This window comes from Chiloscyllium punctatum, chromosome 38, assembly GCF_047496795.1.
Source record: "Chiloscyllium punctatum isolate Juve2018m chromosome 38, sChiPun1.3, whole genome shotgun sequence".
NCBI classification, from domain to species: domain Eukaryota; kingdom Metazoa; phylum Chordata; class Chondrichthyes; order Orectolobiformes; family Hemiscylliidae; genus Chiloscyllium; species Chiloscyllium punctatum.
In genome coordinates, this window is record NC_092776.1 from 28328535 (window position 1) to 28350297 (window position 21763).

General features: G+C 39.8%; 1 protein-coding gene across 1 annotated transcript; it reads right to left on the reverse strand.

Annotated features, from left to right (window-relative positions):
- Positions 1-1580: 1580 nt before the first annotated feature.
- On the reverse strand, positions 1581-20195 carry nsmce4a (NSE4 homolog A, SMC5-SMC6 complex component). The gene is made up of 11 exons (XM_072557489.1): positions 19900-20195; positions 18663-18743; positions 18161-18291; positions 17328-17473; positions 14172-14271; positions 8243-8333; positions 6900-6994; positions 6044-6092; positions 4322-4407; positions 2612-2697; positions 1581-1799 (listed from the first exon to the last, which is right to left on the reverse strand). Exons 1-10 carry the CDS (start codon positions 20159-20161, stop codon positions 2635-2637), a joined length of 1104 nt encoding a protein of 367 aa, XP_072413590.1. The 5' UTR covers positions 20162-20195; the 3' UTR covers positions 1581-1799; positions 2612-2634.
- Positions 20196-21763: the final 1568 nt, after the last annotated feature.

Sequence of the window (21763 nt, forward strand, 5' to 3'; positions counted from 1 at the left end):
GGAACTGTGGAGTGTAAATGGGGAACAATTGTTCTATGGGAAATGCACAACAGAAATGTGGAGGCTGATTAAGGAGCACTTGTTGCGAGTGTTGGATAACTTTGTCCCACTGAGACAAGCAAGGAATGGATGACAAGAGCAGAGGAGCTTCTCATCAAGAGGAAGAAGGAAGCTGAAGGTTGAGGAATCAAGGATCTGGCTCAGCTTTTGAGGATTACAGGATAGCTCGGAAAGAACTCAAAAATGGACATTAGGGACGTTTAAGTGACTGCTGGGCAAGCACATGGATGGCAGTAAATTGAAGGGTGTGTAGATTAGGTCGATCTTAGATTAAGTTAAATGCTCAGCACAACCTCGTGGGCTGAAGGGTCTGTACACATTAGCTGAGCATTCCACCAGGTAGATAGTGAAATTTGTATTTAATAAAGATTAGTATTCTTACTAATCCTAATTTCCTCAACTGCTCACGTGACTCGTTGCTGGATCTGTAGATTTCTTGTCTCTTAGATGAAAACAGACACAAAGTAATCATTTAGCTTCTCGGCCAATAGAGTCCATACAGTGTGGAAACAGACCCTTCAGCCCATCAAGTCCACACCTGTTTCCGCACTGTTGGGATTCTATGATTCTAAATACATAATAGAAATTTAAAAGTCAGTTTAATAAGGTTTCTACTTTCCAGAAACCTGTCCTCTGCAACTTGAGCTCAGTTTGTTTAACCAGATTATATGCAAATTGAAGTCACTCACAATAGCTCCAAGTAGGAGCTACTGTCCTGTTCCTTTCAAGTTCCACCCAGATTCCACACATTGTTCTCCTGAGCAGACCTCCTCCATTATTAATGTACTAACACTATCTCCTTTTCTTTTTTTGCTGTCCTTCCCAAAAGTTCAAAGAATTGTTTAGATTCCAATCTCATCCAAGGATCACAAAGGAACTCTGAACGGACCACTTGAAGGCTTAAAATGGATTATTTCCATTTTTGCCCAACAGTTAACATTTTATTTTTTAAAACAACTTCTTGAGAAGGCATGATTATGTTTTTGCTACAGAAAAAGACAATCTGAAATATCAAGAAGAAATCTCTTTTTTTCCAGAAATGGTGTACTTCATCCAGGAAAACACAACTTCAATCACAAAATCCTGCCAGAACCTCAAGATCAAATTGCTTCACTTAATAACTAATTGTTCTTCAATTCTACAGCCCTTCAAACTTCATCTTATTCAGTTTGTTTTCATATCAGTGTATGTATATGCATTATGCAGTTCAAGACATGCTTTACTATCTTACTGTTTATTCTTTTAGTAAGTGAGTTTACAGTAAAATTAACTCCTCATCTATGTCAAATTGGGAAGAAAACCTGTTTTAAAAGTTCCAAAACTGTTATACCAACCTCAGAAGTGAAGAGAGTGGAATTTATTCACCTCTCCAGATTTGATCATAGCCTTATGTTATGAATTTAGTGATAAATTCATTTACTTGTCAAGAAGAATTTGATAGTTAATGTTTCCAGTCAACCTACATTTGTATATAATTTTGCTCATGGATTTTTTTTAAAAAAACAAGAACCAACAATAGGAAAATTAAACAATTTATTTTATTAAAAAAAACACAATTCATGACTACGTCCAGGCAAAAAAGTAGCTGGGATTGTTAATTTAAAAAAAATAAAAATTACCATGTTTATTTGTGTAATGTTTATTACAATGCTGTACAAACTTTCTCAGTTAAATATACAAAATATTCCTCACTTTGAAGATTACATCTTTATTTCTTGCAGAGATTTTCGATAAGGCACCTGTAAACAAAGTGTTGAACAATAATCAAAAAGTGCACATTTTAGGACAATTACAGTCAATGTTGATTTGAAATTGGAGTATACAAAATGTGATAAGATCAGTGGAACACACTACAGAACATATGCCCATTTTCTTGCTAATCTACATTAAACAAAACAAATGTAAAAAGGAAATGTACTACAAATTGAAGATTTTAAATGGAGTATGTTGTGCAGGTACACAGGACATTTGCTAGCCCAATTTGGTAAAGGACATAGAAAAAGATAAGGGAATACTGAATTTTGGATTTAGAAATTTACTTAAGGTTAATTGATTAAAAATTTCAATTTTTATTAATCTTTATTTTACAAGTAATTACTGCATACACCTTCAAATTTATTTTAATTCTGTTGTGATAAAGATTCCCATACCTGTGGCCTAGAACCCATGTATAGTTAATGCCATAAGTAATCCTTTAGTTAATTTAACTTTAGTTAGCTCAGATTGATGGTTGTTTTATCAGCTGATGTCATTGGCAGTACATACATTGATGGTACCACTGTAGAAATTCACACCTCAATAGCGTGAACTATAAGGTTTTTTGGAATTGTGCTGTTGCATAACTTGTTTAATAAAATCTGGGATACAATTTTCAGTGCACAAGTTATAAAAATGTTACTTGTACAGCACACTGTCCAAGGAAGGCTAAACTTCAGTCCAAATGAAACACTAACTTGTCTAAAATACTTTATTTTTAAAAACTGAGATGACAAACATTAGTATTCTGAATTGTCCACTTGATAAAAAATAAGCAGGTTAAAAACCTACGCACATTAAATTCTTTGATATATTCAATCAGTCCCCTTGCTTGGCTGGTGGTATCATGGCATCTGCAATTTCAAATGTGTCAATTATTTCCTGCAAGAATTAAAATAAGTATTTTAGTATTTGTAACACATGTACATAATTCAAATGTGATTTAAAATAATGAAACCTAAGTTATGAAAATGAAAAGCTTAAGTGGTTTGTTAACTACATAAATCAGAAATGCTGGTTTATAGACCCAACAGGGGGGTCTACTATAATGATAAATAGGATAAAGAATTCTGCTTTCATTTCACTACAATTTGCCTAATACAAGTTACTTCTACATTTAGGCTTGGTGGCTTAGCGGTTGGTTTACACTGCTGCATCAGAGTGCCAGGGAACCAGGTACATTTCCAGCTGTGGGTGACTGTGGAGTTTGTATATTCTCCATGTCTGCGTGGGTTGATGTCAGATGCTCTGGTTCCCTCCCACAATCCCCAAACATGTGCAGGCTAGATGGATTAGCCATGGGAAATACAGGATTACAGGATAGGGTGGGGGAGGTGGGATCTGGATGGGATGCTCTCTGGAGGGTCAATGTGGACATGATGAGCCAAATGGCCTGTTTCCACACTGCAGAGATTCTATGAAGCAAAATATCACAGCACTCATGGTATTTTAAACATTCAAAGTATCTGTCAGCAGGCAATTAGAATAAGTGAGCATGTTAACTTCATCTCTCCTCGCGCCCCCCACCTCATCCCAGATTCAACCCTCCAACTCAGCACCGCCCTCTTGAACTATCCCATTGTCCATCTTCCTTCCCACCTATCCACTCCACCCACAACTCTGACCTATCACCATCACCCACCATTTGCATTCACCTATCACCTTCCAAGCTACCTTCCCCATCACCATACCCCCCCAACTTTTTTATGCTGATGGTGGTGCGTGTATGGAATGGGCTGCCAGAGAAAGTGGTGGAGGCTGGTACACTTGCAACATTTAAAAGGCATCTGGATGGGTATATGAACAGGAAGGCTTTGGAGGGATAATGGGCCGGGTGCTGCCAAATGGGACAAGACTGGGCTGGGATATCTGGTCGGCATGGACGAATTGGACAGAAAGGTCTGTTCTGTGCTGTACATCTCTATGACTCTATCTGGAGTCCTTACTTTCTCCTTATGACATTTACATGTCATCCTACAAAATTGTTTCTTAATTCATTAATGGGATGTGAGCGTTGCTGGCTTGACCGGCATTTATTGCCCACTGAGTGGCTTACTAGGACCATTGCAGAGGGCAATTAAGAGCCAACCACATTACTATGGGTCTGGTATAACAAAAGCCAGATCAGGTAAGGACAACAATGTCCTTCCCTCAAAAAGGGCAACAGTGCATTTAAAAGCCTATTGGTTCAATCAACAGTGATTACATCTTTTAATTACAGATTTTTTTTTAAAAATGGGATTCAAATTTCCACGATTTGCTATGGTGGGATTCAAACACGTCTCCAGAATATCAAATTGGGGCTCTGAATTACTAGTCCAGAGACATCACTACTGCATCACTATCTCCCTTAACACAGTGTATGGAATACTTAAAAATCCTGAACAAAATCTTTTGATTGCAAGACAGTTCAGAATAAAGCCTCTCTCAATTTAAATTTGATTAAAAACTTCAAAATGGCCTTAGTATAGTTAATTTTCTTTAAGTCTCAAGTTACTATACCTACTTTCCACTCCTGCTGACTCAAAGAAATAACTGTCTGTTGCCTTTGTTGTTGTGGTCTTTCATTATCAACAGCTTCATTTACTGGCTCTGAAAATAAATATCACAAAAAGTCAAATTTCCTTTGATAATATACAGACACTTATGATTAATCTTGGTCTATATTATACCCATTGACAAATATCAGGGACATGGCCATGTCTTGAAATCGGTTCAAGTTAATAGATTTATTGACTCGATGCTAACATAATGCCTCAAGTGCTCTAAGCAAGGTAATCCATAAGATCTCATTGGCTACTGGCCAACATAACAAGCAACTCACATTTCATTACAAATGGTGTATCTCAACCCAAGGCCAAGAGAACAGCTTTTCTGAGAAACCAGAAAATTATACTGTTATCTAAGAATTGTATTGAGACACATGTTGATTCAATCCAGAACAATTTAACACCTAATCATCAATCTTACATGGTGGACAATGATAGGCTGCACTTTAGTTCACAGCATAGCATGAAAACCAAGATCAGAAGTTCAAAACCAGTGGAAAGAAAATTTTCTTATGTGAAGAACATAAATAGAAGCCATAAACACAAGGTATTGACCAAGAAATCCAAGAAGGAATTCAAAAGAAACTTATTTTACCCAAAAACTGGTGAGAATATTGAACTCACTCCTCCAAAGGTGTAGTTGAAAATGAATACCGTAGATGTTTAATGGAAAGTTAGGCAAATAGATCAGTGAGCAAGAAATAGATGGTTAGGATGGTAGATTTAGATAAGGAAAGGAAGGAAGCCGCTCAAGTGGGTGCATAGGTACCAGCATGAACTGGGCCAAATGGCCTATCTCTGTGCAATATGGCCAACGTAAGCAGCCCTTCAGTTTTATAATTCTCATTCTTGATTTCAAATTCTTCCCATGACTTTTTGACTTGATATCAAGTCCCTCCAGCTCTGGAAACCTCCATGACACCTGTGCTGCTCCAATTATGACTTCTTACACATTCCACTTTTAATCATTCTACCATTGGTGGCTGTGATTGCAACTGTCAAGGCCCTAATGTGTAACCCTATCTGCCCATCTTTCTTTGAGAAACCTTTTGTGATTCATCAAATCACAAAAGAAAGCTACAATTGTAGTCCTGTTCAAGCAGAAGATTTATGCATACAGGCAGAAGAACAGGTTTGATAAAATGAGTTATCTGCAAGCTTAACAACACTGATTTTGGAGATTTGTTTGTATGTGATGGTGAAGATGGATCTGTTCTCTGAAACATCGACAACATATAAATATAATCATTATGAAAATATATACAATAAATTGGTCCACTACATTTATAAAAAAAATGACAATTTACTTATGTTTCAGATCCTTTTTACAACTTTTAGTTATGGGCTGGCTGAGCTCTGGTCATGACTTTCAAATACAAAAAGGGAAGGAGTTGCATTTACAGAGGACATTTTGCATTCCCTGGGGTACCCAATACACTCTGAACAATCAGCTAATGTATAGCAGGGTCCTCCAAACAGAAATCGGATACATGACCAGTACTTCGGATAAGTATTGACCAGAAACCTGGGAGAATGCCAATGTTGTTCTTCAAATAATGCAATGGGATTCAGTTATCTTTTCAAAAAGACAGAAGTTATTCTATACAATAGATAAACATTAGGACTGATTGAGCCCAGCTGTAAAAGAAGTCTCCAGATAAATCGCTAGAGTAACTCACCAATGATTGGTAGTTTATCTTGGTCAAGTCTAATGGCAGCAAATCCATCCTGAAATGACATTATACCATAATTTTAGATAATATCCAGAAACTTAAGAGTTAGGACTAGATTTAATGGTCAATAAGGCTCTATGAAATGGAGAATTTCAAACTACGAAGCAGTGTCAATAGAACACCCGACCAGATGCAATTAGTGCACACAAAGGGCCTTGAACCCATTCAACTTTTATAAAAAAGAAACTTTGCATTCCAATGATTCCGTCATGCTCACTAAACTTTCAACTACAATGGGGAAATTGCTAAAGGTACAACTAAAAGTACTCTACATTATAGATGCACCTACAAAGTACTGCCCAAACTGGAATCAACACCTAACAGTCTCAAGCAAAAGCTACAAATTCAATACAGTAGTGGATGCATAAGGGAAGTTTCTCTATCAACTTATTTGTACAAAATGGACCCTTGAGGTACAACGTAGGAAATAATCCTTTACAGAAAAAAGTTATCTTATCTGTACTATAATAGTTGGTCTCAGTTGAACCAGCAGCAGTGATGTTACAAACAAATTTTAGCACTGTTGGGTTAGAGAAGGCACATTGTTCAGAGGCCTGGGTAGAGTTATCAAACAATAACAGCTATAACCCAAACTATGACATCCTGCAAATGAATAGCCACAAGGATGGTCAACCTTCATGACACAACAGAGCAAGACATTTACAGATCAGCAGAAAATAGCATCTTATTCTTGCAAGGTGAAATTTCTCCTCTTACACAATGCTTTGATGTACTCTTTTGGCCGAGGAAAGTTTGGTGAAAGTAGTTGTCCTTCCAGTCAATTATTTTATGTAACACTTACCCTCACAATGAAGGACACATGAAATATGTTCTCTACAGTCCGTGCATAAGAATGTGGATCAATTACAAAGTCAAAGAAATTGATTGGTGTGTCAGCTGTAAAAATACATTCACAAAATTACAATCTTCACAAGGTTGCATTCTCTCTTCAAATCCTAATTGTATAAACCTTTTTAAAATATACTTTATGGTTGAGCAAATACCAGATTTGGAAATCAGCTAATTAAACTAAAAAATATCGTGTCTCAATAGTCATTGCTTGAAAGCAAAAAGAAGAGTTATAATTTACAAACAGAAGATGCAGACAAAGTGAATGATGAGAAAGATGAATGAATTATACATGATTAGATAGAAGTTGTTATTGTATTGTGTTGAGGTATGTAAATAGTGGTAGAATGCAATATAGCAATGTTCTGGCAGTCCTGTGTGATGTACTTCCATGAACGTGGAGATGAGGCAGAGGGAATAAGGGAAGTTTCTCTATCAACTTATTTGTACAAAATGGACCCTTGAGGTACAACGTAGGAAATAATCCTTTACAGAAAAAAGTTATCTTATCTGTACTATAATAGTTGGTCTCAGTTGAACCAGCAGCAGTGTGATGTACTTCCATGAACGTGGAGATGAGGCAGAGATTAAAACTGCTGAAAATAGGAATGTTGAGCAAAGGATAAAATGCACCTGTAGCAGTTGGTTCCCACCATAAAGTTCTGAAGGCCAAGGTTGCTCGTTAAATTAGGTCACTTCAAACAATTCAGTGATTCAACATTGTTCATAGTTATTCTGTAGATGGAATGGGGCTGTCTGCAAGAGCAATGGAATTGACTGCTGGTTGCCAGGTGAGATCAAGAGTAATTCCTGTTAAGCAAGTCAAAAATCAACCACCATTATGTTCAAAATGAACACTATCTTATCCAGGGCAATTAAGGAATGGCAATACATGTTGACCTAATCAGCAATGCCCATACCTCATGAATGAATTAAAAAGAATCAAATGTGAAACACAAGATTATGAGGCAAAGAATGAAACAATCAAAATATATATGCATATATGGCTGATTAAGAGTGAATGAAAAGAAAGTATGACGCAATGGTATCAATTGGACAAAGTTCTACATCCAAGTCAAATTTTGAGTACTAGATATAGTTAAATCCTTTCGTTGTCATGTTACGTACATTTACTACTACAAATTATACAAAACATAGTTCAAGTTTTCATAACTCAACTTGAAACTCTCTTAAATAGTACTGGCAAAGATTGTTTCAGAATTGTGTCAAGAGTTTTAACTGTAAAGAATAGCAACAAAGGTCCAGAAGTTAGCATGCTTCATGTACCATACTCACGGTCAGACTTGAAGTATTCCTGTAGCAGTCCCAAGATCCTTTCAACTTCCTTTTCAGTGGCTTCTTGATGAGATTCATCCATTTTCTTCAGCTTTTAAAAATAAGTGATTTATTGAAGCAGACTGTTTAAAAATTTAATAATTTTTTAAATTTAAAAATCTAGGTAAGATAATTTACATAAATCTCCAAGTTAACAGCTCAAATTTACTGCTCACATTTTCCTTTATTTCAAGCTATTTAAATGCCATTTTAACAGGTCAGATTTATTCCATGTGTTCAGTATTTATTTAGGAATCACTTAAGAAAAAGTAGGACCAATAGTTGAAGGACATAATAAAGAGCCTTAATATTCCATATTATCTAAGAAGATCATACTACAGTTAGGAAAAAAAAAGGCTAAACCAAACTTTTAAAACTGCAATTTAAATTAAAAATTAAGTACTGTTTGTACGTCAGTGGGTTGACTCTCAAATAAATTAATTCCTGCTTCATTTAAATTGACTTTTTGATATTTTCATAACTGGAACTCAGTTACAAACTTGTTTGCTAATGTTTGCTTTTGCACTGCTCCAGTTAAATCATTGGAACAAAAAGTTTGGTTTTTACTTTACAAAAATAAGTAGATGTTTTAGAGCAGAGTAAATTTATAAGATCAAGATTTTTAATGAAAAGAGTTGAATAACAATATAAGTTCCAAAAACTTAGATCCAGGAAGTATTCCAGTGAGCTATAGGTGAGGAGGATTAAAACTAAAAGGCATTGAAAGAAAATAGATCATCAGCATGTTGTCTAGAATGAAAAGTCTCAGTCATAAGAGACTGGACAGGCTGGGTTTATTTTTTGGAGCAGGAGGCGGCTGAGGAGGAGATCTGATTGAGGAGTACAAAATTTTGAAAGGCATAGACAGAATAAATTGTGAGACAGAATAAATTGGCAAATGTGTCTGAGACCAGGAAGCATAAGTTTAAGGTGAGGAGTCATTGGGTTAGAAGAGATTGGAGAAAAAATATTTTCATCTACAGGGTGGTAGAAGTATGACTGTGTTGCCTGAGAGAGGGATGGAGGATGGTACTCGTGCAACATTTAAGCAACATGTCAATGTATATTTAAAACGCCAGGACACTGTAGGCTATGGAGGTAAATGGGATTCATGTCATTTGGTGTTTGTTGATTGACATAGACATAGAATGCCAAAGGGCCTGTTTCTGTGCTACATGAATCCATAGTATGCAGGCAAGGCCACATTTCTCATCCATCCCTTAGTGCTCATGACAGAAGACTGGCTAACTAATAGAGTTAGGATAAGATGGGCATGTTCAGGATGGCAACTTGTAACTAGTGGTGTGCCGCAGGGATCAGTGCTAGGGCCACAATTATTTAAAATATATATGAACGACTTGGATGAGGTAAGTGAATATACTCTAGCAAAGTTTGTGGATGACACAAATAGATGTGAAGGTGATAGAGAGTTTGCAGAAGGATAATAGACAGGTCTATACGAGTGGGTGAAAGCTAAGCACACTGCCAGGAAGGGTAGTGGAGTGGAGTATTATTTAAATGAAGAAAGACTACAGAATAGGGGTTTTGAGACTGCTTGTTCATGAATCACAAAAAGCTAGCATCCAAGTTCAGGGGGTAATAGGGAAAATAAATGGAATGTTGCCCTTTATTTCAAAGGATATGAAGTATACAAGTAGGGAAATTTTACTAAAACTATACAAGGCATGAGTCAAGCCATAGCTGGAATACTGTGAAAGGTTTGGGCCCCTTATGTAAAGAAAAAATATGCAGGCTTTGGAGGCAATCCTGAGAAGGTTCACGAGGCTCACACCCGGTATGCGGGGATTGTCTTATGAAGATAAGTTGAGTAGTTTGGGCCTTTACTCATTGAAATTTAGCAGAAAAGAGAGTCAGCCTTATTGAAACATACAAGAGTTTCAGGAAACTTGACAAGAGTAGACGTGGAAAGGTTGTTTCCCAGGGTGGGAGAATCTAGGACCAGGCAGCATAATTTCAGAATAGTGGATCGCACAGGTAAAACAGAGATGCGGAGGAATTTCTTCTTTCAGGAGGTTGAGAGTCTGTGGAATTCTTTACCTGTTTTTGCTGTTAAGGCTTGGTGATTAATTATATATTTAAGGCTGAGACAGCCAAATTTTTAATCAGTAAGGGAATCAAGGATTATAGTTAAGACAAGAAAGTGGGGTTGAGCATTGATTTAGCCATGATTTCATTGAATAGAGGCGCAGACTTAATGGCCTACTCCTCCTGCATCTTACTGGCTTATGGAAGAGGGCCCAGCTAAGCCACTTAACAGGACATTTCAGAATAAATCCTCAACAGGACATTAGTCATACAGATCAGACCAGTTGTCATACAGATATAATTCTCTAAAAAAGGTTATTAGTAAATTGGCTTTGTTTTATTTAATAGAGTTGAGCTTCCAGAATCAGTAATTCTTTCTCACCTTTGTTGCTAGCCGCAGGGTACTAGACACAGCAGGGGAAGCAATGGCCCAGTGATGCAATTGCTGGACTGTTAATTCTGAGACCCAAGTTCGAGGGACTCAGGTTCAAACCCTGCCATGGCAGATGGTGAAATTTGAATTGGATTCAATAAAAATCTGGAAATCTAATCATGACATTGTTGGAAAAAACTCATCTGGTTCACCAAAATCCTTTTGAGAACAAAACTGGTTCCTTTCCTGGTCTGGCCTAAATGTGACTCCAAACCCACAGCAATGGGGTTGTCTCTCAAATGCCCTCTGAGCAATAAACCTCTCAGAATGAATAAAAGAAAAAGAACTTCAATTTAACTCTTAAAATCAATGCCTTTGGATTGCTGGTCTAACACTATCATAATCTAGATGGTTTGTACACATGACTTAGAGTCATAGAGATGTACAGCATGGAAACAGACCCTTTGGTCCAACCCGTCCATGCTGACCAAATATCCCAACCCAATCTAGTCATACCTGCCAGCACCCGGCCCATATCTCTCCAAACCCTTCCTATTCATATACCCATCCAAATGCCTCTTAAATGTTGCAATTGTACCAGCCTCCACCACTTCCTCTGGCAGCTCATTCCATACACGTACCACCCTCTGCATGAAAACGTTGCCCCTTAGGTCTCTTTTATATCTTTCCCTTCTCACCCTAAACCTATGCCCTCTAGGTCTGGACTCCCCGACTCCAGGGAAAAGACTGTCTATTTATCCTATCCATGCCCCTCAATTTTGTAAACCTCTATAAGGTCACCCCTCAGCCTCCGACACTCCAGGGAAAACAGCCCCAGCCTGTTCAGCCTCTCCCCGTAGCTCAGATCCTCCAACCCTGGCACATCCTTGTAAGTCTTTTCTGAACCCTTTCAAGTTTCACAACATCTTTCTGATAGGAAGGAGATCAGAATTGCACGCAATATTCCAACAGTGGCTTAACCAATGTCCTGTACAGCCACAACATGACCTCCCAACTCCTGTACTCAATACTCTGACCAATAAAGGAAAGCATACCGAACACCTTCTTCACTATCCTATCTACCTGCGACTCCACTTTCAAGGAGCTATGAACCTGCACTCCAAGGTCTCTTTGTTCAGCAACACTCCCTAGGACCTTCCCATTAAGTGTATAAGTCCTGCTAAGATTTGCTTTCCCAAAATGCAGCACCTCACATTTATCCGAATTAAACTCCATCTGCCACTTCTCAGCCCATTGGCCAATCTGGTCAAGATCCTGTTGTAATCTGAGGTAACCCTATTTGCTGTCCACTACACCTCCAATTTTGGTGTCATCTGCAAACTTACTAACTCTACCTCCTACGCTCGCATCCAAATCATTTATGTAAATGACAAAAAGTAGAGGGCTCAGCACCAATCCTTGTGGCACTCCACTGGTCACAGGCCTCTAGTCTGAAAAACAACTCTCCACCACCACCCTCTGTCTTCTACCTTTGAGCCAGTTCTGTATTCAAATGGCTAGTTCTCCCTGTATTCCATGAGATCTAACCTTGCTAATCAGTCTCCCATGGGGAACCTTGTCGAACGCCTTACTGAAGTCCATATAGATCACATCTACTGCTCTGCCCTCGTCAATCTTCTTTGTTACTTCTTCAAAAGACTCAACCAAGTTTGTGAGACATGATTTCCCACGCACAAAGCCATGTTGACTATCCCGAATCAGTCCTTGCCTTTCCAAATACATGTACATCCTGTCCCTCAGGATTCCCTCCAACAACTTGCCCACCACCAAGGTCTGGCTCACCGGTCTATAGTTCCCTGGCTTGTCCTTACCACCTTTCTTAAACAGTGGCACCACATTTGCCAACCTCCAGTTTTCCGGCACCTCACCTGTGACTATCGATGATACAAATATCTCAGCAAGAGGCCCAGCAATCACTTCTCTAGCTTCCCACAGAGTTCTCGGATACACCTGATCAGGTCCTGGGGATTTATCCACCTTTGACCGTTTCAAGACATCCAGCACTTCCTCCTCTGTAATCTGGACATTTTGCAAGATGTCACCATCTATTTCCATACAGTCTATATCTTCCATATCCTTTTCCACAGTAAATACTGATGCAAAATATTCATTTAGTATCTCCCCCATTTTCTGTGGCTCCACACAAAGGCCGCCTTGCTGATCTTTGAGGGGCCCTATTCTCTCCCTAGTTACCCTTTTGTCCTTAATATATTTGTAAAAACCCTTTGGATTCTTCTTAATTCTATTTGGCAAAGCTATCTCATGTCCCCGTTTTGCCCTCCTGATTTCTCTCTTAAGTATACTCCTATTTTCTTTATACTCTAAGGATTCACTCGATCTATCCTGTCTTTACCTGACATATGCTTCCTTCTTTTTCTTAACCAAACCCTCAATTTCTTTAGTCATCCAGCATTCCCTATAGTTACTAGCCTTCCCTTTCACCCTGACGGGAATATACTTTCTCTGGATTCTTGTTATCTCATTTTTCAGCCATCCCTTTGCCTGCAAACATCAGCCTCCAATCAGCTTTTGAAAGTTCTTGCCTAATACCGTCAAAATTGGCCTTTCTCCAATTTAGAACTTCAACTTTTAGATCTGGTCTATCCTTTTCCATCACTATTTTAAAACGAATAGAATTATGGTCACAAGCCCCAAAGTGCTCCCCCATTGACACCTCAGTCACCTGCCCTGCCTTATTTCCCAAGAGTAGGTCAAGTTTTGCACCTCTCGTAGGTACATCCACATACTGAATCAGAAAATCGTCTTGTACCCACTTAAGAAATTTCTCTCCATCTAAACCTTTAACACTATGGCATGTGGTTCCGGATCACATAAGGAAAAAAAGCAAATAATAATTCAGAGGAGATGATGTCCCAGTGGTATTATTGGTACACTATTAATCCAGAGATCCTGGCAATGTCTGGGCACCCAGGTTCGAATCTTGCCACGGCAGATGGTGGAATTTGAATTCCACAATCATCTGGAATTAGTCTATTGGTGACCATGAAATGACTCTCGATTATCAGAAAATCCCACCTGGTTCACTAATGTCCTTTAGGGAAGGAAACTGACATCCTTACTTGATATGGTCTGCAAATTACCCCAGACCCATGACAATGTGGTTAACTCTTACACTGCCCTGTGGGCAATTAGGGATGGGTAATAAATGCTGGCCTGGTCAGTACTGCCCACATCCCGTGAATTAAAAGAAAAAAAAAGGAAGTTTAGAAGTGCTGGCTAAGTTTATGTTTCCCCTGTCCAGAACTTACTGTGTTATCACAAAGACCAGATAGAGAATTTCACATTTGTGTGATTGCCTTACACAACACAATTTGTATCTCTGTTGGTCCACATGTAATCCAAAAGGTTTTGTTGAGAAGACAGCCTGAACTCTGGCATGGAAACAATGAAATGCAGATTGACAGTGAAACATTAAAAAATAAAACAAACCTGAGTTGGCATTATTCTATGTTCTTCTTTTGTTGGGGCTCTCTTCTGTCTCTCAGTTCTCTGTCGTGGAACTGGAGGTTCACTCTTGAATGACCCCAGCCTAGATCATAAGACAATAATGTTTAAAGTAAACTTGCACAGCATTCCACATAACTTATTTTACTGAGATTATGAATTGAGGTTATCACACCAATAAAACATGACAGCCAATGCAATACTACAAGGTTGGCATTATCACAAGTGAAGCTGTTGACTTGCTCACTGAGCTAGTAAGTTTGTTCACAGACGTTTTACCAGCATGCTAAGCAACATCATCAGTGCACCCCCAGTGAAGCACTGGTGTTCTGTCCCACTTGCTATTTTTGTGTCTGGTTCTGCTGGGGTTGATGGTGTCATTCCTGGTTGTTTTTGTTGGTTCTGTTAGTTACTGGTTAGTATTTGGGGCCAAATCTACATTATTGTTAATGCAGTTCTGGGTTGAGTGTCAGGCTTCCAGAAATTCCCTCGTCTCTGTTTGGCATTCCTAGATGGATACATTGGCTTGTCCAATTTGAATGGGACAAACAGGGACTTGGGAATTCCTGGAAGCCTGATATTCAACCGGAACTCCATTAACAAACCTGCAGATTTGGACCCCACATACCAACCACTAAGAAACAGAACCAACAACAAAACTGGAAATGACACCACCAACCCCAGCAGAACCAGACACGTAAATAATAAGTGGGACAGAACACCAACGCTTCACCGGAGGCGCACTGATGATGTAACCTAGCATGGTGATGAAACAGCTGCAAACAAACTTAACGGCTCAGCAAGCAAGTCAATAATCTCATCCACAACCTGAACTACAAATCTTCATGAATACTCTCAACAACTCCAGGCACAACACTCTGAAACAGTCTGACGATGGGAAACCTCTGCCATCTGACAGCGCTACACATGACAAACTCCACTTCCTGCATGAATGTATCAGAAAACAGGTGTGACCACAACGTACAATATATATACACAACCTCTCAACATCCAATTAGCGCGGAAAATAGCAGAACACAACAGCCGCAGAATGCTATGAGTAGTGGTTAATGATACCCACAACTGCCTCCACAAAGATGAGCAGGAATTCATGTGCCAAAAAACTTTGTACACCAACTCGACCAAGCACGAACGGTACAACTACACTAGAACTAGCCATCTGCATGAAACAATGGAAGACCAAGACAAAGAAAAGACTAACCCTACAGAAGAAACTAACTCATCCACAGCGTCAACACAAACAAATCATACACTTGGATAAAAACCTCTCACACCAATCAATAACAGATACCAAAGAGCCATACTGGTATGCGGACTGAATTACAACCAAAGAGACACCAATAAAATGGACCTTCTAGCGGCATTAGAAGCCACTCTCAAGAACAGAGGACTCACAGAGGAAACTCAACAAACTATCTAGACAGTGTACCCAATGCTAAGCAGAAAGAGAGAAGGAATCACCCTCAACACACAAGAGAGGAAAGCCCAGAAGGACTCATGAGGAACAAAAACATCGTAATCCTATCAGCAGACAAAGGACACATGACCATCATACTGAACAGAGCACAATACATGGAGAAAGCGAACACACTACCAGCAGATACCGACACCTACCAATAGATGGCAACAGATCCAACACCGCAACTGCAATACGCATCATAGTTACCTGAAGAAATCTACACAAGACAAGACAGGGGAAATTAACTGATCTCCAAAAAATGAAGCCAGAGCGATCCAACACACCCTGTTTCAATGGATTCCCAAAGTACACAAATCGGGGGCCTCCTCTCAGACCCACAGTTTCACTCCCAGGTATACAAATAAATCAATGGAACATCCATGGGATCACCAATATCAGGATTAATAGCGGAGGATGTCATGCAAAGACTAGAACAGACAGCAATGCCCACTATCCAGCCAAAATTGTGGATCCGCTATGTAGATGATACCTCTGTCATCAAACGCTCACAGCTGGAGGAAACCCATCAACTCATAAAACAACATCCTTACTGGCATAAATTTCTAGGAGAAAGTGAGGACTGCAGATGCTGGAGATCAGAGCTGGAAAAGCGCAGCAGGTCAGGCAGCATCAAAGGAGCAGGAGAATCGACTTTTCGGGCATAAGCCCTTCTTCAGGAATGCCACCAAGGAAGAAAAAAAAACAACCGACTGCCATCCCTAGACGTAATGGTTGAATGCAAAGCCAATGGGGAGCTCCAGACCAGCATACACAGGAAGGCTATCCACACAGACCAAGTTCTCAAAAGCAACCATCCCAACACCTACAAACAGAGATGCATCAGAACACAGAACACTGTTGAGGCGAGCCACAACACACCGCAGCACCCTGGAGCTGTGCAAAGCAGAAGACGAACACCTACACAATGTTGGTACCCAAAAAGCGCAGTCTGCCGATACCCACGTGACAGGAAGGCACAAATGGCCACACTACCATACATTAAGGACATATCAGAAATGACCACCACACTACTCCAACCCCTGGGGATCATGGTAGCCCACAACCTACTACGACAAATAAGTACAAAAAGATCCTTTATCCACAATCAACAGGACCAATGTTATATCCAAAATACGACATGAAGACTGCCAAAATCACTCATGGGGCAAATAGGAAGGAAATTAGCCACCAGGGTATATAAACACCAACTAGCCACCAAGATGCATGACCAGCTATCACTTATATCACTTCACATGGACAATAAAAGGACAACAATTCGATTGGGACAACATATCCATCCGAGGACAAGCCAAACAAAGACACGTATGGGAATTCTTGGGAGCCTGGCACTCAACCAGGAACTTCATTAACAAACATCTAGAGTTGGACCCCACATAATTAAGAAACAGAACCAACAACAAAACCAGAAATGACACCACCAACCCCAGCAGAACTGGATACACAAACAGCAAGCAGGACAGAACACCAAAGCTTCACTGGAGGCGCACTAACGATGTTACTTAGCAAGGTGATGAAACATCTGCAAACAAAATTAGCAGTTCAGCAAGCAAGCCAATAACCTCATCCACAACCTGAGCTACAAGTCTTCTTAAGTAGTCTGAATTGTCAACAGTAACAGGAGAAAAATGCACTCAACTTACATAAAATGAAAGGTCGGAGCTCTTTTAAAATATTTCTCAGCTTCTTTTCCAAGTTTAGTCCAGGCATCTTTTGGAAGCCACCCTGCAGATTCATCGTCATCATCACTCCCTTCAGTTTCGAGTCGGTTCAAGCCCATGAATGTTAACTGCACAAAAGTAATTTATATCCAACAGTATTAGAATTGGCATTTAAATTCTGTGAAGAGAAAAACAAAGTATTTCGTTGTGGCTATTAACTGTTAAAATAACTTGTGAAATTGTGATTTATACATTAGTTTTTATTCCAATCATAATAAACAAATTCCTTGTGGTAAAAATAGCAGATTTTAGATTCTGTTTTCCAGCTATGCATTCCTCCTCCTAATCTAGCGATACATACTATATGAAAGGAGGTGATAATATCAGTATTCAATTTAAACATCAAGGTCATAATAATCTTATTGATTAAAACATAAAACCAGCAAAAAGTCCTTCTATTTCTCTAGGAAATGAAGATCGTTACTATATGCTTTTAATCTTTGTGAAGTAATCTTGTGTACAAAAAAGACCGGAAATTATTAGAAATAAATACTTTGATTTAAAATAAATCAAATATTCTACTACTCTAAAAGTCAAGACCATAAATTATTTACCAAATCACACAAATGTCAAAGTTATTGGATATATACAGTTATCAGTTACAGTCATTATTGACTCTAATAATGTTAATTATGCAAGCTAAGTACAAAACGAAAAAAATAGAGTTTAAACGTGTTTCAAGCTTGACGTATGGGATGAATTTGAAAGTTTTTCAATTTATTTTTCCAATACTTTTGCATGCAATCAAAACTTACTAGTTCCTCTGCAAAGACAGATGGGTCAAAAACCATCATGTCTGTGTGTAACTGATTAGCTTTCTCTTGACCCAGGTTTGTTGCAAGCACCAGAAACTGCGCATCCAAAGCTGCTTCACGTGTCTGTCGAACTGAAAGATACATAATAAGGCATAATTTAAATTTTCAAGTAGTGTGCAGTGTTCAAAGCCGTATGAGGTCTCTGTACAAAAAGTCATTCAGCTACTGGATATTTATACCCGATAGGTTCATGGTGACAAATACCAAAATACGGAGGAAATTAGGTAAGAAAACAAAATTGTACACCAGTGGCCATAGTTTCTTTGATAACCTTAACCAAGATGTAGTCTGATATTTTTAGATATGGCCTGAACAGGAAACTTACTGGTGCTGTACTAGCATGTTCATTTTTTGTGTCTCAAACCAACTTTTTATTTTTGAATTTCACTGCATTACAACCTCTCATTTGTATACATGTACACAGAATTAATACAGCACTTACCATTGGAAAACAGCTTGTTCGCTTCTTCAAGTGCTTCTGTTAATTTATTGCTGTTGGGTCTGATCATGTCCTCTCGATTTTCTGCAAAAATTGAGGGGGAGAATGCAAATCAAAAATCTGTGGATTACTTGATTCCAACACTACAGAAGACTACAAAGATAGGGAATAGATGATGTAATTACAGGATACAAACATATAAACAAGAATTTAGATAACTTAGGGCACTGGAAACAGTTAATGCTTACGTTTGAGAAATTCATGTCCATTCATGACATCCATTAGAAATGAAAACAACAAATTAACAATGTGATGCAAAAGATTCCTCATGAAAGAACTCCAATTCATTAGGAGTGGCAGAACTTCTGCCAAATTTGCAGCTGTGGCTGATCAATGTCCCTTGGTGCAAGGGAGGGAAGCATAACAATAGATGGGGAAAATTCATTTGGGAACAAAATTGAGCCAAGAATCCTGATTCACATCAACACTTATGTTTTAGAAGAGAATGGAGATCTTGCAGCAGGTGCTTGAGGAACTGTGAAACCAACAGAGGAAAATGGATCATAGACTCACCTCCAGTGTCGTAAATTATGGTCTAAGCAAAAACAGATCAGATCCAGTGGAGTAAACAAGAGAATTCCAGATTCCACTAACATTGGATGAGGAAACTGTTCACACCACTTTTATTTCACAAAACCAGATTGGTAACCACATGAGGATAGTGGGTAAGCAACTGAACTGGTATGGTGGATAAATCTGACCAGCTTTCAGAATCATATTCTGCAATGACACACTTTTTCATGAAAGCTACAAACTAGCAGCTTCAGCTATTTTTAAAATCAACCTCCCCAGAGATTGTACTACACATCCCTGGAGCAGATGGGAATTGAACCTAAATCTCCCGCTCGAACGTGGTGTTATTGTTCAAGTCTAACCAAGTGGAACTTATTGATAAGCTCTATTATAAAGGGCAAGCCTACTCAAACAAAGAACAGCCTATTCTCAATAACAAAGATGCAGGTACAGGTAACGGGGTATCAAACTGGCCCGTGATATTTATACATCAATGTTTGAGTGTCAGCACCAAAGTCTATTATTATTTGTTCTGACATGTTTCCTACTGGAGTTCACGGGGGAGGGGGGCGACCCAGGGTCTCCTGGTGAGAGTGAGAACAGGAGGTGCGGGGGCCGGGGGGGGGGGGGGGGGGGGGAGGTGCGGGGGCCGGGCCTGCTCACTCACGCTGGACGCTGTTGATGAGCTCCCGGTACTGGTGCCTCAGCATCCTCCGGCGGTTCGGGTCATCATCCCGGGCCCCATACGGGATGGCGCCGTCGGCCAGCTCTTCATCCTCGGTCATGACGCAATCCGAGACGGCCGAGTTCCTCCTGCCGCGCTGCGGAGCTCCGGCTCCGGCCATGGTGCCGTTGGAGGTGCCGGCAACAGGGCGCTGCGATCCCCCGCTGGGATAAGGAGCTCGGCTTCGACCTTTGCCCTCAGACATCTTCCTCCTCCCTCCCCCACCCAACCTCAGCCCAGGGTCAAACCGGCGCCTCTCCAACACGTCACCGACGTCATTCAGATGCGCCGGAAGTCGAAGGCGCCAACTGATGTGTTGTGACTTAACGTGTCGCTTATGTCTGTATCATCTGTGAAGGAGGAACAGTCTTAATGTTTGAAATTCTGTTTTAGAAACAAGTGCTCAGGGAAATACCTTTGTGTGAGTTGGGGAAAAAAGAGAATGAAACTAAAGCAGAAGTTGTTGGAGAGACTCAGCAGGTCTGACATCATTAGTGGGGAGGTAGTCGAGCGGAACCCTGCAAGTCTAACGGCTCTTCAGAACTGATTCTGGATTAGTGGTGCTGGAAGAGCTCAGCAGTTCAGGCAGCATCCGAGGAGCAGCAAAATCGACGTTTCGGGCAAAAGCCCTTCATCAGGAATAAAGGCAGAGAGCCTTCTTCAGAACTGATGCAGAGGAAAAGGTGGCATTTGCGCTCATGACGGGCTGGGGGCGCAAAGGAGTGAGGGGGTTAGATCAAGATGGAGCCCAGCGAGAGAGAAATAAATAAAAATGGAAACTTTTGAATAAACTCAGCAGGTCTGACAGCATCTGTGCAGAGACAGCAGAGTTAACGTTTCGGATCCAGTGATCCTCAGAGCAGGGAATGAACTGTGTTAGGTCAGAAAGGTGGAACATGACAAAAAAGAATTGCTGGAGCGCAGAACCAGTACACACACAATCAAAAGATGAGTGTAGAGGAGGAGTAAATGAATGATACAAAGAGGAATTGCAGTAAGAAAGCAACAATGAGAGCAACAACAGTCTAGTACGGAAACACCACATGAGGTTACATAGATTACAGACTCATTGCTGTCGAAATTGAATCCAGAAGGATGTAAAGTGCATGGTCAAAAGAGGAAACACTGCTCCTCAAGCTCACATTGAGCTTGGAAGACTGCAGGAGACCAGAAATGGCCATCATTTTGAGATAAATTGCTCTTAAGGTCTATTAATTACAATGACAGCCTGCCATGTTAACAGACTAGATGGTTGGCAGTATTTGGAAAGCAATCAATCTGTATTTTGTCTACACAATATAAAGAAGCTATGATAGAAACAGTGGATTCCTTGCTGTTTGCTTTACTGAACTTCCCAGGGAGCCCAAAGTAGCTGGTTATTACATCTGCTCGAGAGTAAATAACCATAATTGAAACGTTGACTTGTTGGAAATCAGATCTGTTAATTGCTTCCAGTAGCTCCTAGTTGCTCCTTGGGGTGACACAATGCTTAGCACTGCTGCCTCACCAGCAGCAGGGAACTGGATTCAATTCCAATCTTGGGTTATTGTGTGGAGTTTGCAGGTTTACCCCTCTGTTTGAGTGGGTTTTCTCTGGATGCTCCAGTTTCTTTCCATAATCCAAAGATGTGCGGGTTAGGTGGATTGGCCATGCTAAATTGCCCTGTAGTGCGTAGGCTAGGTGGGTTAAAATAGTAAATGTGGCAATATAGGGATAGGATGGGATACTGTTCAGAGGATCAGCGCATGGACTTAATGGGCCACATGACCTCTATCTGCACTGTAGGGATTTTAGTACATTAGTTCTA